The 17,906-nt window shown below is 44.5% G+C and overlaps 1 protein-coding gene across 4 annotated transcripts in view; it reads right to left on the reverse strand.

Annotated features, from left to right (window-relative positions):
- The window catches only part of ACER2 (alkaline ceramidase 2), a 31,768-nt gene extending 14,369 nt beyond the window's left edge, over positions 1-17,399 (reverse strand). For 3 of the 4 annotated variants that reach the window (XM_036855802.1, XM_036855799.1, XM_036855798.1), the window contains exons 1-4: positions 17,183-17,399; positions 9,543-9,657; positions 8,680-8,821; positions 1,649-1,786 (exon numbers count right to left, since the gene is read on the reverse strand). In XM_036855802.1, the coding sequence (XP_036711697.1) occupies positions 1,649-1,786; positions 8,680-8,821; positions 9,543-9,657; positions 17,183-17,290 (503 nt within the window). In that variant the 5' untranslated portion in view covers positions 17,291-17,399. The remainder of the gene's footprint in view (positions 1-1,648; positions 1,787-8,679; positions 8,822-9,542; positions 9,658-17,182) is intronic. The other variant, XM_036855801.1, reaches the window with a different exon arrangement.
- Positions 17,400-17,906: the final 507 nt, after the last annotated feature.

The raw sequence follows: 17,906 nt of genomic DNA on the forward strand, positions 1-17,906 counted from the left end.
CTTCTCCATACACTGCACAAATCTTTTTTTGCATTTTGGTTGCATTTTTACCTTTCTTGAAATAATAAAGCAGAGTAAGCCAAAAATGTTGCTTTTTTTCTTCCATCTTCAATATTAAAATGGCTACAAAAATTCACCGATTTTAATAAATCTTTTTTTTAATTTATTTTTGGCTGCGTTGGGTCTTGGCTGCTGTGCACGGGCTTTCTCTAGTTGCGGCGTGCAGGGACTACTCTTCATTGCGGTGCGTGGGCTTCTCATTGCAGTGGCTTCTCTTGTTGCAGAGCACGGGCTCTAGGCGCGCGGGCTTCAGTAGTTGTGGCTCGTGGGCTCTAGAGCGCAGGCTCAGTAGTTGTGGCGCACGGGCTTAGTTGCTCCGCGGCATGTGGGATCTTCCCGGACCAGGGCTCAAACCCGCGTCCCCTGCGTTGGCAGGCAGATTCTTAACCACTGCGCCACCAGAGAAGTCCCGATAAGTGGTTTTTTTAAATGCAGGCTAATATGACAGCTGTCACATACAATCTAACAAAATTGTTTTGAATGAAGTTAAAGACAACTAAGTACTATTAGAGCCACCTTATGGAAAAAACCGAACGAAACTTTTGGCCAACCCAATAATTGTTTTCCAAAGAGCTTTAAGATCTCTTAGTGTTCTGAAATGGGTCTCTTACTTCCCAGGTCCGTGAAGGCTACTCAAAGCCGACAAGACAAGACAAGACAAGACAAGACAGGACAGAGTCCTTCCACTGCCAGCCAGCAAGTTTAAATACCTCTTCAACCACCTTTGACCCTGCCTGGTATTGCTGATAATCAAAACAACACCCAGAGGCAAAGCAATGGAAGGAAATATATACATGTCTCCACTCAAAACAAAGACTGACAGAAAGCTGATAACACATTACACAGAGAAACTCTCACTAAGGTGGATAAATATAAGACTTCAATTAAGAGCATCTATGTCCATGACCATGAGTCATGAATTAAAATGGACGTCTACAAGTGAGTGCAGAGAAAAAGAAGCATTTTCAAAGAGTATTACAATAAGGGCAGTGGTTGAGTTGTGTTTTAATTGGGGCTGAGTAAGACAGTCATAAACACACAAGAGCTAAACTAAAATGTTTCTGGATATCAACCTGAACTCTGCACATACAACTTCCCACAAGAAAATGCTTAAGCAAACAGCCAAGGCTTTACCTGATAGACTGTAAGAAACTAAGCCTCAGAGAAAGTAGCAGTGCTGCTTTGTATATAGACATTCATTTCTTTTTCCTTCTGTGTGTAAATGCAATAGCCTCTCTAGGACTTTGCTTTTCTCCTTATTCTTGTCACATGAGCACATCTATTCTCCTTTCTACAGAATTAACTCTAGGCAGCTTGGTCTAGGCACTCACCAGGTCCTTGAGATGTTCCTCCTAAGCTAGTGTCAAATCATTGGGATGCATTGCACACACTGCTCCCCTCTTTCTGGAAATGAGATCATTAACATTTTGAACCAAACCAGGCAACGTGATGCTAATCCAAAAGTCAGGAACTACTCTTTGTGAGGAGTAACTCCTCTTCCACATTCAAGGGCAGTAAAAGAACCAGGAGCTGGTTTGCTCCTACCCCAGGGACAGCCTCAGGGCCAGGCAGGAAGACCTGCACCCACCTCCTTAGCTCAGCAATGAGCAGCGCCGTGCAAGGAACCCCCAGGGTCATCAGAGAGATGTTGTTGATGGCAGGCTTGACAAACGCCAGGCACGTTGTAACTGCAGACAGGACGCAGACCACCGCCTTGAACCTGCCCCTACATGGGTGAAAGCAAACCAAATCCATTAGCAAAGGAGGTCGTGTTGGTTTGTTGAATGCTGGCAAAGTACGGGCACTGCTGATGGGAGTGCAAGCTCAAAAGACATTCCGCACTAAGTACCAGGAACCTAAAAACCATTCTTGCGCACTGGCTCGGTTATTCTAGGAATTTATCCTTAGGAAACAGTAAGAAATTTTCAAAATATTTAGCCATGAAAATGGTAAAATTAAAATCTACCTAAATCCCTAAGGGTGAGATATGAATACTTGATTTTTTTTTAGTGGCATTTCTCTGTATTTTTTTTTCAGATGTTTTACAGCATGATTGGGCAAACTCTCTCTGTAAAGGGTCAGATAGCAAATATTTTAGGTTTTGCAGGTCACAGGGTCTCTGCCTCAGCTACTCAACTCTGCCACTGTGGACAGCAAGTAAGTAAATGGGCATGGCTATGCACCAATAAAACTTGATTTGCAAAAACAGGCAAGGGGCCCATCTGGATGAAGAACATAGTCTGCCAACCCCTGTTCTACAAGGTGAACATGTATGACTTTTATAAGAAAAACAGAGACCATTTACAAACCATAAAACTTCCTAGATTAAAAGAAAAAAAATGCCCTATGTGTCTAGCACACAAAAGTCTAAAATTCTAGTGTCTATATTTACTGACAATCCAGTCTAGTATGCATTGGAATTTTGTGTTAGGTTTTCGACGTGACAAGTCTTAGAAAAATAATCAATACCATCCTTACACCCTTCAGTGAAGGTGCTTTCGGTAGCAAGAGCTAGAAGTGGCGACGTGACCCTGGACATGCTCCTTCTTCTCTCCCTGGGACTCCGTTTCCTTATCTATAAATTTCCTGTCTAGTCTGGACTAGATGTTCGCAAAGGCCATATCCATGACTGAAATTTAGGGGCACATGATTTTCCTGAAGTTTCTGTCATTCCTCATTAGCACAATTTACTTTGGCCAAGAGCCCTGGAAAGGGTCACAGTTAGGAAGCTAATCTGAATGAAATTCCATTATAAAGAAATCAAAGTGCATTGAAACCTTCAAAATACAAATGGATCTCTTCAGGAGGAACACCACTTATCATCAAGGCACAGGAAATCATTGATCAAGCTGCCAACTTTCGGACTGGAATGAACATGAATTGTAGCCCTGAACTTCAACCAGAGGGAAAATATATGTATATGGGAAGGGATCCAGGCAGCAAATCCTCAGGAGAACGATGTTCTTTTCCTGGCCTTGGCCAGCATCCTTCAGCTACCGGATAAAAGTCTGCGGCTCAGCCTGAGGACGGCAGCGTGACACGGCCCCAGCCCCAAGCATGCGCATGGCCCTTGGGGACCCACAGTAACTCTGTTACTGGGTTTGAGGTTCTGTGACACGTCAAGGCTTTTTTGCCTTTTAGACTGCATGCACACATAATCAGATGCTTCCAAATTGCATCATCTCTCTGTATCCAGTGGTTTAGGATTCAGGCACAGGACACGGAGAGCAACATGAGACCCACTATGTTCACATTCTGCCTCCATCACTTAGCAGCGCTGGGGTCTTTGGCAAGTCACTAAAACTCCCCAGGCTTCAGGTGTTCCGTGTGGAAATCAAGACACCTGCCCCATGGTGTTCTTACAAGCATTAAGGCACTCAACACAGAGCCTGGTACATGGTGTGTGCTAAGAAAATCCATTATTTCTGTTACCATGACCATCATTTGAGAAGAAATGTTATTTTAAATAACATCGTTGTTGATAATAGCACACGCAGGGAAAAGCTGACTCAGCTGGTGCTGCAATCAGCAAAGGCTCTATATAGTTCTGCAGAAGAGATCAAAGGCAACAAGCTTGATGAAACATGCTTTCTCTAAGGGCAATGTGGGCAGACACCTCCCTACCACTCCCCAGAGGGTGTGCAGGAACGCACTTCTGGAAGGCAGCTTAACCAGTGAGGACATCGTGTGAACGCACGATTCTGCAACCAGCAGAAGTCAACAGAGGTCACCAGCCGACCCCACAGTCACCAGAGGCCCTGGGGACAGAGAGAGCTAGAAATATCCGGGAAGCAAGGGGCCCCCATCAGGTGTTTTCTAAACAACCCCTACTGTGGCCTCTGTTCCTGTTTTCAACTTTCCAGCCCATTATGGGCTCAAGCTGAACACAAGGTCAGGGAACCCTTAGCACCCCTTCTTCCTGTATTCCCCAAACTAAAATCTAGCAACCCAATACCATCATCATAATATTATTATAATAATGCTGTTACTGTTCTTATCATTAGCTACCCTTTAAAGCAATGGTTTTCAGCCCTATCAGGCCCTGAGCTCCTTTTTTATATCAAATGTTTGGTAATGCCCCCTTTACTCTTCTGAAGTGAAATGGAATTTATGGATGATCAAACCTCCCATCACTGGGGCCACCAAAAACATGTCCTTAAACTTCCCAGATGGCCTGCATGGGATAGAAATGTCCCTGGCTAAGATCCACTGCTTTAAACTCCCCTTTAAGGCTAAAATATAACCTATTTAGAACAAGCCCCTGATACTCACAGGACTCCAGCATTTGGTCCTGGAAGGTCCACCCCTGCCATTTCCTAAGGAACTGATACAGCCCAGAGAGTCTGAGATGGAGGCCCCAGGTTATTCAGGCAGAGAGCGAGCAGGACAGGCAAACCTCAGCCTGCAACCTTGCTACTCAGGATTCAAAAAATGAACTGGATCATAAAGTGAGGGCTGTCCCTACATTTTGTAGACGCAACATCATAAAAACCAAGATAAATTCTTTAGAAAATGGACACAATTAGCCTACAAAAGTTCTTTTTCTCAAAACAAAAATGTCAAATTATTAATAACCATCAACAGCTGAGTGTATATCCTGACAATTCTTCAGACATTCCAGGCAAGATGAAAGACAGCCCTTTTTTAAAAAATCCCACTAATTACTTCTATTTACATATGAACTTTGATAACTTCCCTGCTGTTCTAGATATCTTTATCTTCAAAACTCTTATCTGTATTAGCCATTCATAAAAACTTCTAGCATTTAGTGAGTCTTTACTGTGTAAGAGACACTATGTTATACACTTGATATGATTTTCCCGTATATTTCTAACCCCTAAGGTAGATACTTTTACTATCTCCACTTTACAGATGAGCAAAATGAGGCATCAGAGCTTAAAAAAAAAAAAAAGCTGGATTGTTATTGAAATCCGTATTTGTCTGATCCAAAGTCACTTAGCCAACACATTCTCCCCTCTCTTCTCTAGAAATCTCACACTGGAACCACTCCTAATAGGTTTTTAGAAATATTCCAGCAAAGTCTAGATCACTGAAAAAAAAAAGGTGGGGCTGAGGGGAGACAAATGTTAACTATCTTGTAAGTTCAGGCAGTTAAAACACACACTCCCCAGTCTCCAGAACTCCTGGTTTTGACCCGAAATCTTTGGTCTGGCCTGCCATTCCACTGCAGAGCTGTCACCTGTCCCCTCATCATGGGTGGTGAAGCCCACACAGAGGGGTTTGGCCTTCTGGCCTGCTTGCTCTCCCCACCACTGGCAAATTGAAGGCCAACAAATAGAGCTGAAATCCTTATTTACAGTGAGCTACCTTTCCTATAACGTGCACCTTTTCTTTCTTTGCTCGTTAAAATTAGCAATGTTCATTCTCTCCTTCCATTGGTATGCATATCTCAGAAATGCTGGGCAGAAATTTCCACGTGCCACTGGTAATAACGAAAGCTGACTTTAAGCACTGACCATGTTCTTAGTACTCTACAGAGTGCTCTGCAGGATCATCTCACAAGAACCCTGAGGTGAACACCATGAGTCACCTAATTCTACAGATGAGGAAACAGAAAGTTGAAGAGTCAAGACAAGTTATACAGTTTGTAAGCAGGGAAGCTAGGAATCAAACCCAGGTGGGTCTCCAAAGCCACGGATATAGACATATAGGACGCTCAGCGCCTCCAAAGGACTCTCCCTAAACTGAAGGCAGAGAGTTCACATCTTCACCAGAGAAAGGCTGCAGAGTGCTGGCGATGGAAGAGTGCCGGGTGGTCACAGACCTCCCTGCCTCAAAATGTGTTTCATTATTAAAGTCGGTAAGTTTTCATGACTACAGCATTGCCCCATTTTCTTCTCTCCTGCACCCACCAAGAGACAAGAAAAGAAAAAGATTCTCCTTTATGAACACATTAAAAACTGTCCAGTGGACTTTCAAATCCAGGCCTCCAGAGCACCACAGACAAACAAAACCCTTATTCCCATTTCATCAGCTTCTCACTCAGATCCCAGGACTTGAACAATCAGATCTAAGAGCAAAGTGGTTGCTCAGCTCTCAACCTGATGCACGTGTGCTCAGGGAAAGCATGGAGGTGACTGGTGGGCACCTTCTGAGACCATAAAAAAGGCCAAAAGGTAAGGGGTGTGCTTCTCAGGCAGAGGCAAAAAGTCCCCACTGGCCAAGCCACTTCGTGTCTCTGCCCGAGTGGCATCTACCTCCACCCCTGCCCTCACCCCTGCCCTCACCCCTGCCCTCACCCCTGCCCTACCTCCCAAGGCTTTCTGATTACCCCCCAGTCATTCTCCTGAAGCTGAACAAGGAAACAAGACACACAACTGAAACACAGCAGGTTGGCTTAGGCTATTTCCGGTTTCTATTCTGGAGAAGGTCTCAGCACGATGGAGAACGTATTTCATCTAAGACCAGGAACACCCTCCTTTTCGTTTCTACTTGTAAACAGCTGCTCTCTCTCTCTCTCTCTCTCTCTCTCTCTCTCATTTTTGGATAAGTAACCTCTGAGGATACTTTTATCTGCTCAATGGTTATTTAGAGATAATACTATTTAATTCAAATCCTGCTGCCCAGGATGAAGACTGTACAGCTAATTCATTTAAAGTATGTTTTCTTGGGATTCCCTGGTGGTCCAGTGGTTAGGACTCAGTGCTTTCACTGCCGGGGCCCAGGTTCAATCCCTGGTCGGGTAACTAAGATCCTGCAAGCCATGTGGTGTGGCCAATAAATAAGTAAATAATGTTTTCTCCCTACCTCACTTAATAATGCATTTTTTAGGATTAAAAATTAACATGTGCTCTTTTTAAAAAAAAAAATTGTAAAACAGTACAGATTAAAGGTAAATGTGAAAGTTCTCTCTCCACCCCAATTCCTAAGAATAGCCAATGGTAGCAGTTGCCGTCCTCATCCTCCCAGGCACGTTTGTGCATATACAAAGACATATACTCAAAAAGAGGCTTCATTCATTCTAAAATTAGGGTGTTACACACACAGTTCTACAATGCGCTTTTTGCAGCCAGCACGTTTCATTGACGCTCCTCCACCTCCATCCATAGAGAACTGCCTGCGTCTCTAATAGCTGCATTGCTCTTATTCCCACTCAGGGTACCAGGAACACTGTAATGAACTCTTTTATTTTCCTGGTATAGCTCTTCCCTGGGCACACACAGCTTGCTTGATTGAATCCATATTTTTGGATTGTTTATCTATCTATCTATCTATCTATATATATATCTTAACAAAACAGTGTGCACAGAGAAACGTATGAGTAATGAGTTCTGGGAGAATTTCTCATCTTTATGATGCGGACTCTCTTCTGTTACTTCAGATATTAACAAGAGTGCCTCAGAAAGACCTTCTCTGACCAAACTCTAAGTCAGCACCCCAAGTCACCACTACCCCCTTACCAGCTTCATTTTTCATCATAGCACTATCACACCCTAACATAATATTATTTCTGTGTTTGTTTGTTGATTCATAATCTCCCCAACTTCAGTGTAAGCTCATCAAGGGCAGAGACGTTGCTGTTTTGTTTGCTGTTATATCCTAGTGCCTAGAAAACTTGATAGTAAATAGTTCATAGTAAATAGTAAGTCCAAAAAATATTTACTGGATAAATAACCATATAAGAATAACACAATGGATATTAAAATGCATCCCTTCCTGAAATACTGGATTTCCAGCTTGAAGGGGTGTGTTTGTGTGTGTGTGTGTGTTGGTGTGTAGCTCTCATCAGAAGCAATACTGACACAATTTGAATATTATCTATAGCTCCAAGAACCAGTTCCTCAGTGTGGATTCTACTGTAAACATTTAAAACTAGTGGAGTTGGGTGGGACTCAGGAAATATTATAGCAGGAAATCAAAGGTCTTTGAACTACCATTCAGTCTTTTCTCCTCCACCTAAAATCCTTCTAGTTTTGCTAGTACCAATAAGGGGGATATTTGACTTTTTGTCCCTAATATCAGATAACATCTTCCCCAAGCATATTAAAATTACCTTTTTTATCTGGCAGTTTGTTTTTGGTCTGACAGTACAATCAGTGGATATTAAATAAGTATATGATAAGCTCATCACTAGGTTAGACTCAATAGGGTGTGATTTTTCTTTTTTTTTCTAATTTATTTTATTTTTGGCTGCGTTGGGTCTTAGTTGCTGTGTGCAGGCTTTTTAGTTGCGGTGAGTGGGGGCTACTCTTCGTTGCGGTGCACGGCCTTCTCATTGCGGTGGCTTCTCTTGTTGCAGAGCACGGGCTCTGGGCGCGCGGGCTTCAGTAGTTGTGGCTCGCGGGCTCTAGAGTGCAGGCTCAGTAGTTGTGGCGCACGGGCTTAGTTGCTCCATGGTATGTGGGATCTTCCCGAACCAGGGCTCAAGCCTGTGTCCCCTGCATTGGCAGGTGGATTCTTAACCACTGCACCACCAGGGAAGACCTTTTTTTTTTTTTCTTTTGTGATTTTTCTTGATATATATTGGGTTGGCCAAAAAGCTCATTCGGGTTTTTCCGTAAGATGGAAAAATCCGAACGAACTTTTTGGCCAATCCAATACATAGTTATATTGGGTACCGCACCTAGTAGTAAATGCAAAAATTTAGTACAAGCTTACCTGTCATTCCGAAAGATCTTTGGCAGATACCTTCTGGGGAACCACATGGCCAGAGCACACATCAGAACCCAAAGGATTGCAAGTTCATCAAGCATCTGACCCAGGAAACTAAGGGTTGCATGGAAGTAGACGGATCCAATTCCTAGAATCAATTACAACCAATAAAAAAGGTCACATAGGAGAACAGACTCACAAATTCAATACACTGCTTAAGGATAGCCCTTTCACAAACAGCAATGACCAGGTCGCTCTATCTCTCTGAGAAAAGAAACTGAAGGAAGAAACACCACCTAGGCATGCAGACTTCAAGTCTAGAAAGAGGATGTGAAGAAGAGCCCAAACACCAGCACATCAGAGCTTTAATAACTGCACAAAAACACTCTGTCTTCATCCACCAAGCCCTCATGGGAACAGGCAGTAAATAAAAGTCAACATTCTCTCACTGTTAAGAATTCCCAATCTGCCTGTGGAAGGAAATGAAAATTATACAAGTATTTCCCAGAATAATGAAGGATCAAACATCTAGAATTTGTTTTCTTTTATTTTAGTCCATTAGAAACCACAGTTTCATCAGACTTCAATTGTTCCACATGACTTTCTTCAGAAGTTCACAGAAAACTGCACTGGCACAACACCAATAGCTATTACATAAATGAATTCTCAAGCGCAATTGTGATAACTACAGTCAACCTTGTTATCAAGCCCAAAAGAGTCCTCCTTTTGGCATCTAGCAAACAACATAAAAGTTTGCTAAGACGTCAGAATGACTTTGGTTTACAAAACATAATGTTCAAAGGGGTCAGGGAGTGTGCAGAATTCCATTTCCTCCCTTTCAGCCCATGCTCGCAAACGAATCCACTTACCCACTACAACTAACAGAGTCCATATTAAGTAGATGCCACTGTTGAAGCATGTTGCATATTGACGAAACAAGCACATGCAGATGGGCGGTAAAATGAAAAACAAGACGTTGCTGATCTGGGGGGAGAAAATGTAAAACGAAAAGATGAATATTAAGTAAAAGGGCAAAAAGTAAAGCAGCTTGTTCCCAGTATGTCCTTTGCAAATGGAGATGAATGCGGCCATACATCTTTTTTTAACCAAAAAAAAAAAAAAAAAAAAAAGCACAACCAGAAAAACTCACAACTTCTTTAATAACCCTTTAGGGGGCTCCTTCCTGCCTCTTTTTTTTTTTTTTTTGGCTGTGTTGGGTCTTCGCTGCTGTGCACGGGCTTTCTCTAGTTGCCGCGAGTAGGGGCTACTCTTCTTTGCGGTGCGCGGGTTTCTCATTGCGGTGGCTTCTCCTGTTGCAGAGCACGGGCTCTAGGCACCCAGGCTCAGTAGTTGTGGCGCACGGGCTTAGTTGCTCCGCGGCATGTGGGATCTTCCCGGACCAGGGCTCGAACCCGTGTCCAGACCAAGGAAATCACAACTAAACAAAATGCATCGCAAACTCCAGAACTTGAGGTGTAGTACAGGTAGGAATTTGGCAACGACAGTAGCTAACGCACGCCTCTGTCACCATCTGGGAACAAGAGGGGATGGGAATGACACAGTCTTTACAAAGGGGAGAAGGACAGAGTGGGAGAGAAATAAAGAGAGGACAAGACCTTTGGTCAGGGGTGCGATAGGAGCAAGGCTGCTTGCTGCCTTTGGTTCAAGTTCAAGACTGAAATCCCTCGTGGGGCTGCGTCCTTCTGGAGAAGGGGGTACCTTGTTCTAGTCGGCCCATTCTGATGCGGACCTTCTCCTCTTTCCCCCCTAGGAGCCCTCTGAGCTACTGGTGACCCCGGGCGAGAGTTTGGATAAATGGCCTCAGCTGTCCCAGGTGGTATGCAGTCTCCAGACTTGGAAATATAGCCGACTCTCATTTATTTACTAAGAAGCAGAGAAGGAAGGATCAGGACAAGGGTCTACGTATTATCACAGCCTTTAACTTTCCTTGGAATCATTTAAAGAATCAGAGATCTTAAAAAAAAAAAAAAAAAAAATCAGAGATCTTTAAGAGTTTAAAATGAGAGATCTTAAAGATCATTTGCTTTACAAGGGGATATAATTAAGGGCCCAGAAAGGCTCCCAGGCTGGCCAGAGTCAGAGAGGCAGTGACCCACAGAGCTGGGGCCAGCATCCAACCACTCCTTCCGCCGCCCCAAGCTGATGTTTTTTCACCTCCAACCCACCCAACCACATTCTGACCTCCTTGGCTTCATGCCTCAATGGGCATCTAAAAATTCTGAATTGCATCACACACTGTGCACCTACGACCTTTATGTGATTTAAACACGGCTCTCCTTTTTGTTAAACATAGAAGTAGGAGGAATAAAAGGAGGTGACAGGGGAGAAGAGGGAGGGAAATGGAATTGTTATACTATAAGTAACTTTCTCCTTTCACGTACGTGAATGTGTTCTCCGTGTAAGAAAAAGAATACATTACAAAACTAAAGTCTTCCTTTCTATACTCCTCTCTGGAGATGTCCCCTCTTCTCAGATTCATAATCTTCAATTTCTTTGCATTTATGTGAATACATATATATCATATATTACAATATTATCATTCTGCAACTTCCTTTTCTCATTCGACAATATGCCTTGCAAACTTTTCCATCCTAGCTCATAGAGCTTTATCACACTTGCTGTAAGTGCTGCAGACGGCAGCAGTTTATTGAGCCATTCCCCAGTGGGAGGCGCACCAATTTGCAGCCCCACCTACAATGCCAGGGAATAAATATAACACAGCTTTTTACCCCAGTACAGTCGTCCCTCAGTATCCGTGGGGGATTGGTTCCAGGACCCCCTCAGATACCAAACTCACCTGGATGCTCAGGTCTCTTTATATAAAATGGCATAATATTTGCATACAACATACACACATCCTCCTGTATACTTTAAATCATCTCTAGATTATGTATAATACCTAATACAGTGTAAATGCTATGTAAATAGTTGTAAATACAGGGATTTCCCTGGTGGTGCAGTGGTTAAGACTCCACGCTCTCAGTGCAAGGGGCCCGGGTTTGATCCCTGGTCAGGGAACTAGATCCCACATGTATGCCACAACTAAGGAGCTGGCGAGCCACAACTAAGGAGCCTGGCTGCTGCAACTCAGACCTGGCGCAACCAAATAAAAATAAATAAAAATAAACAAATTTTTTTTAAAAGTTGTAAACACAATGTAAATGCTATGTAAATAGTTGCCAGTGTACAGCAATTCAACTTTTGCTTTCTGGAACTTTCTGGAATTTTTTTTTCAAATATTTTCAATCCACAATTGATTGAATCCACAGATACAGAACCATGGATACAGAGGGCCAACTGTATATGTTTATTGCCTCAAGTTCTCTCAATCTCCTTTGCTTCAGCCAGGTGCAACTATCTATGGCCAAGCTGCTCCTTAAAAGGCTTTTTCAATCTATGTTACCACTAGCAATGTATACAATAATAACATTTAAATGTATTTACACACTAGTCACAAAAACATGAGGTCGTTTATTACACCTGCAGTAAAATTATGATACCTCAAATATTTTTAATGCCCATATTAGGGAGTTCAATTTAGAAGCACCATTTTAACAGTCCCAAATAACACTGAAATCACATTATTGCTTCTGCACAGCCCATCTACCAGTGCCTGCTGGTCTCCACCATGCTTTTTAAAGACATCAATCTATGGGGACTTCCCTGGTGGTCCAGTGGTTAAGACTTCGTTCGCCCTTCCAGTGCAGAGGGGGCGAGTTTGATCCCTGGTCAGGGAACTAAGATCCTGCATGCTGCATGGTACGGCCAAAATTTTTTTTTTCAATTAAAAAAAAAAAAAGACATCAATCTATGAAAAGGAAAAGACCAAATTAGAGGGAGACGCTCCCCAAGACAAAAAGAGGAAGGAACTCCTAAAGAAATACGGAAAAGCAAACAAGTCGTTGGTAAAAGATTCATTTGTTGAAAGACAGATTCAATGGCTCCATGTCTACTGAGAAATGAAACTTCCCCTCAAAGTTGTGTGGCTCACTAAAGTTGAATAGTTCAGCCAAGGGGTATTTTTTAAAGCCTATTGTTGGATTATCCTTTGGAGAATTGGTTTGTTCAATGCCTGCAGAACAGATTTTTTTTTTTAATTAAAAGGAAACCACAATTTTAAAATTTATTATTTCCTTAGAAAGTTCCTCATTCTATGAATTCCTACCAGCCATTTGTACCAAAATAATCTCAGGAACACACTGCAATCTCATCCTGACGCATGTGATTGTGCACTTTCCCAGACAGAGCGTAAATACTGACAAAGCAACAGGCTGTAAGTTTTTCTGAACAGCAAGTTCATAAACAGCTAGGGGCATTACCCTGGCTGAGTAGGCTGTCTATGTATCTTAATCGTAAGCAGATTCCTAACTATCCATTCCATTGCTCCATTTCTGTCTCTGGAATGACCAACTGTCCTGGTATGACTAGCACTGAGGAGGGTTTCCAGGACGTGGGACTTTCAGTTTTAAAAATGGGCAAGTCCCAGGCAAACCAGGACAAGTTGGTCACCTGACTCAGAAGCCTTCCTGCGCAATCCCCCACCCCACCTCCACAGTACACCAACCCCCAGCAGAGTACTAATAACACCTCAGTGACTTGTACATACCTCTCCTATGGTCCTCACCACCCAGATGACTGTTTGCAGGTCTGGTCTCTGTGATAGGCACACAGTTGCCCAGCAAATGGGTGGGTGGATGGATGGATGGATGGATGGAGAGACTGAGAGACTGACTGATGGATAACTCTGCCCTACAGATAGTGCGATGTGGGCTTTGGCATATAAAGAGAACTCTACTTAACTTGATGATTGGGGGCAGAGCTGATTAGGAGAGGTGACAGATCATGGACTGATTTTAGGCATATATTTTGCTTCAAGACTTTTTTTCAGCACCAGTTGATTTCCTTCTGTCCCCTTGAGTCCCCAACAGAATTCCCAAAGGCCAAGCTCGGTGATTAAAAGGCATACCCCCCTTTTCTCCAAAGCTACTAGGTCTGGAGTCTTTCTCTTTAGTGTGACTGGGCCTTAAAACTTAAAACATAAAAAGGAACTCAATTCAATAAAACTTGTATTTAGAAGAAACAGTACAAAATGTGCAAAAGTAAAAGACTGTGTAAGGGCATGATGTGTTCTTGGAAGAGATATTTGGGCTTGGCTGATGCAAAGGACAATGACAAAATTTGAGGCAATGGAGATCTGCGGGGACCAAAAGCAAAATGCTCTGTGGGAGCATCGCCAGTGGGAACACAGATCAGAGTACTCTCTCTGGTGGACCATTAAGCAACAATTATTAGCCTTTGAAGTAAATACTCCCCTCCACACAGCAATTTCCCATCTAGAATTAGTACTTGGAGAAGTACATCCAGATGCCTATTTGAGGATATTCATTGCATCACTGTTCAGAAACCAAAATGAAAACAATAAACAGAAACTGCCTTAAATGTCCACCAATAATGAATTGACTGGTTTAATAAATTATGGTCAATCCATTAAATGGAATACTGTATAGACATTGTGAAGAGGAAGATAATTCTATATGATCCAATATGGGATTATCTCCAAGACAAATTGAAGGGAAAAAACCAAGGTGCAGAAGAGTTTCTGTAGTATGATCTCAATTGGGTTGTGGTGTGTATATACACGTTGCACACATATCTTTTATGTTTACACAAATACACTTTTTTTGCATGCTTATAAAATGTCTGAAAAGATACAGAAGGGTATTTTTTGCTTTATAACTTGCATACTCTGATTTTTTTTTTACCATGATCATGTTGTTACTTTTATAATAAACAACAATAACAAAAAACTACTTTAAGGGACTTCCCTGGTGGTCCAGTGGTTAAGACTGTACTTCCATTGCAGGGGGCCCAGGTTCAATCCCTGGTTGGGGAACCAAGATCCCGCATGCCACACGGCATGGCCAAAAAAAAAAAAAACTACTTTAAACAAAACTTTATTTCCCCGTATCAAACACCATAATTAGCCTAGAGATCAAATGGTCCCAATGCAGGAGTTTTAAGTTAAAGAACGACTGAACAATAAATACCTGTACCATGCTAAATAAATAAATCTAAAGTACCTACAACGGCATTTGCATCTGCAAGAGCAATATTTTAGTAGGATCAAATGGACCGTCCAAGTTCTAACTCTAGTTCTGCCATTTTCTTGACCTTAGCAAGTTGCAAAATCTATCTAGACCCCAGTTTCCCCCTTCATGAAGTGGATGTAATAAATAGCACCCACTGCTGAGGGTGACTGTAGAGTACCCAGCAGAGCTTCAACACATAGTGAACAACTAGTGGTAGCCAGGAGTAACTGAAGTTGCAGTAGTGATGTGCTATTGCCAAGCTCCATTAAGACGGTTCTAGATCCCCCTCCCAGTCTTCTCCTTATTTTACATCTTTATTCCTTTAATTTTTTTCTCAAAATGAGTAATGATTATTATTTTCTTGTAAAGTGGATAATTAGGCCTGCTGCCTTGCTATGAGGATTTAATGAGATGTTTGTCACCAAGTAACAGCTCGATGTCTTCCTTAATACAGGCGTAAGATAAGCATGGGTTTGTCCTATGATGAGGATCAGAGGATAACTAGGACGTGAGAAGAAGAGGAGGAAACGTTTTTTTTGGTAAACTCTTTGGATCGACACTCTACGAAGTTTGATGGCCAACTACTTCTCTGAGACCCTCAATCTCTCCACTTTGCTAAAGCAAATTCTGCGGTTTACAAGTATTCCAAAGAATTAGGTTTGCCAGGCAGACCAGCAGAGCTAATCAGCCACAGACACTGCAGCTGAAGATCAACAGCTGATTTCTAAAAAAGACTTTGGCACTCACTACGAAACAGCTCCAATGGGACTAGATTAAAAGTTAAGACAAAATAAGCTCTCCCCCTCATCCAGCACTCTGGGGCTTTTAAAGGCAGACTCAGAGCAGCTATACACTAACATTTTTGGCCAAATAACCAGGCCTGACTCTGCTGGCCTCAGACTCCACAGATAATTACCTTGCTGGGTGTGTGAGAACCTGTCCCCAAGCTGTCATTTCTTCTTTAACTCTGGTGAAATCCTTAGTAGTACTCTCCACTTACAAGTGGAGAAACTGAGTTACTGCCGTTGAAAGCACCCAGCCCTGCTCCAGTTCATCCCCTGAAGGCACCTGCCCACACCTGATAGCATGCTCTGAAACAGGTTGTACAATAGGTGAAGGGTGGCCACCTCCACTGACTGCATCCGTCACAGCGTCTAGGGGCAGCAGAGGGCCAGGTTTCCTTGAGGAATTAATCCGGTCATAAAAAAAAGGAGGAACGTTTGCTGGGAGGGCAGCAATGGATTTCAGCCCTAAGGGGAGGGAGAGTGCAGGCTCTGGATTGTGGCCCCAGCCATGCCAGAAATGTGCGCAGAGCAGCTCCCCTGGGGAGAGCTCAGTTTCCTCATCAATGAATAGGACAGGGACTAGCTCATGGGAGATCCTTCCAGGCAAGAAGTATTTGACTCAAGCCAAGAACATTCTCTCCAGCAAATCTAAGGGGGAAATCCTAAAGAACAACCTCAAATTCACAGCGACTCTTAAACCGGGAGTTCCTGTTTTCCATGTTAGGGCAGTGAAATGAAAAGCCACAGAAATGACCATGCAAAGTCTCACATTTTGGTACCAGAATCCTGAGGCATGGGCATAGCAAAAAGAAGAGGCATTTCCTTCCCAACTGCAGGCTTTCCCTCCCACAAAGACTAAAAGCACACAGGATTCTGCAGTGGGGAAGTTTCGTCTTGCCCACATCTAGAGACCTAGGCAAGTCCAGAAAACACGCACACGATCCCTCCCAAATTTCCCTTTCGCTTCCCAGGCTTAATAACTGAAGAATGCACAGGCCTGGGGGAGCTGAACTTGGGGCTGGTGTGAAACTCTGTACTAAAGGCAAGGAAATAAGAACTCGTAGCACTTAACCTGATTCTGGCCCAAAGGAACTCGACCTATTATTGGTGTACGCTTGGGGCGGGGCCAACCTTCGGAGTGGGCCCCGCCCCAGAGACCTGCCGGGAGGTCTCCCCGTTTCCCCGGACTCCTAGAGCAGGTGCTCAGGGCAAAAACGCACAATGCGACCCAAGTGCGTCACGCCACAGAGATCCTAAGGGACTAAGGGAGTAGTCCTGGTGGGTTCACCGCCCCCAGTGACCCAAACTGGAAGAATGGGCTGACACGGAGCACTGGCTCCGGGACAGGTGAGGACAAAACAAGACAATAGAGCCATCAGAAAGAAATGACTAGAGGAGGAGGATGAGCCCAGATGTCGGCGATAGGGACAGGAGAGGAGGACAGATGGAGAACTGGAAGGCGCGCAGGGGAGGGGGCGTGGGTCGACTCTGGCCCGGGAGCGAAAATGCCCCAGATGCACGCACAGACCCAGGTCCAGGCTCCAGGCGCGGCGGCGCTTGGGGACAGCCCCCTCCCACTAGCCCGGCTGCCATCCCCACTCCCGCACTCCGCACCGTGTTGTAGAACTCGGCGATGGCAGGCACGATGGTGTAGTTGTCCTCGCACCAGTCCACTTCCGAGCTGCCAGCCCGCAGCTGGTCCCACCAGTGCGGGGAGCTCATGGCCGCTCTGGGGCATTGGAGCAGCTGCTCCCGCAGCCGAGAGGAGGCCAGAGCTGCTGCTGGAAACCAACGGCGGTGGTGGCAGCAGCGGCGGCGGCTTTATGCACCACGGGACAGCCACCGGATGTGGCGCCTCCCGGGCCAGCCTCTCAGGGCTCCGCTCTGCCGCGTAGGACGTGACTGGCTCGCAGACCCCTCCCTCGGCTCCGCCCCCTGGGGGAGCCCGCGGGACCTTGAGCCCCCGGCCACGCCCACCCCGGAGGCGGGGTGCGCGAGGCAGGAGAGACTGGCGGGGAGGGGACCTGTCTCCTCCTACCCCCACCTCTGGACGCGTCTGTTGCCAGCAGGTGGCAAAGGCCTTGACGGGCCTGCCCACGCCCACCTTGCGGCTCAGACTTGCAGGCGCCCCCTACCCCAGTTGCGCAAAGAGCGCCAGAGCCCGCCCTGGCAAAAATTTGAAAACCCAGAAATTAAGAAACCCAGGAGGACCCGGCCCCTACGAAATCGTGGCAGCCTTTGCTCGGACTTGCCTGCATGTCGGAGGAACATGTCCGAGTGCACGTGGCACGCCTGCACTCATGGCCGAGAAAAGCCCTCAGTCCCTCCGGCTTGCTTG

Source organism: Balaenoptera musculus, chromosome 6 (assembly GCF_009873245.2).
Source record: "Balaenoptera musculus isolate JJ_BM4_2016_0621 chromosome 6, mBalMus1.pri.v3, whole genome shotgun sequence".
Classification (NCBI taxonomy): domain Eukaryota; kingdom Metazoa; phylum Chordata; class Mammalia; order Artiodactyla; family Balaenopteridae; genus Balaenoptera; species Balaenoptera musculus.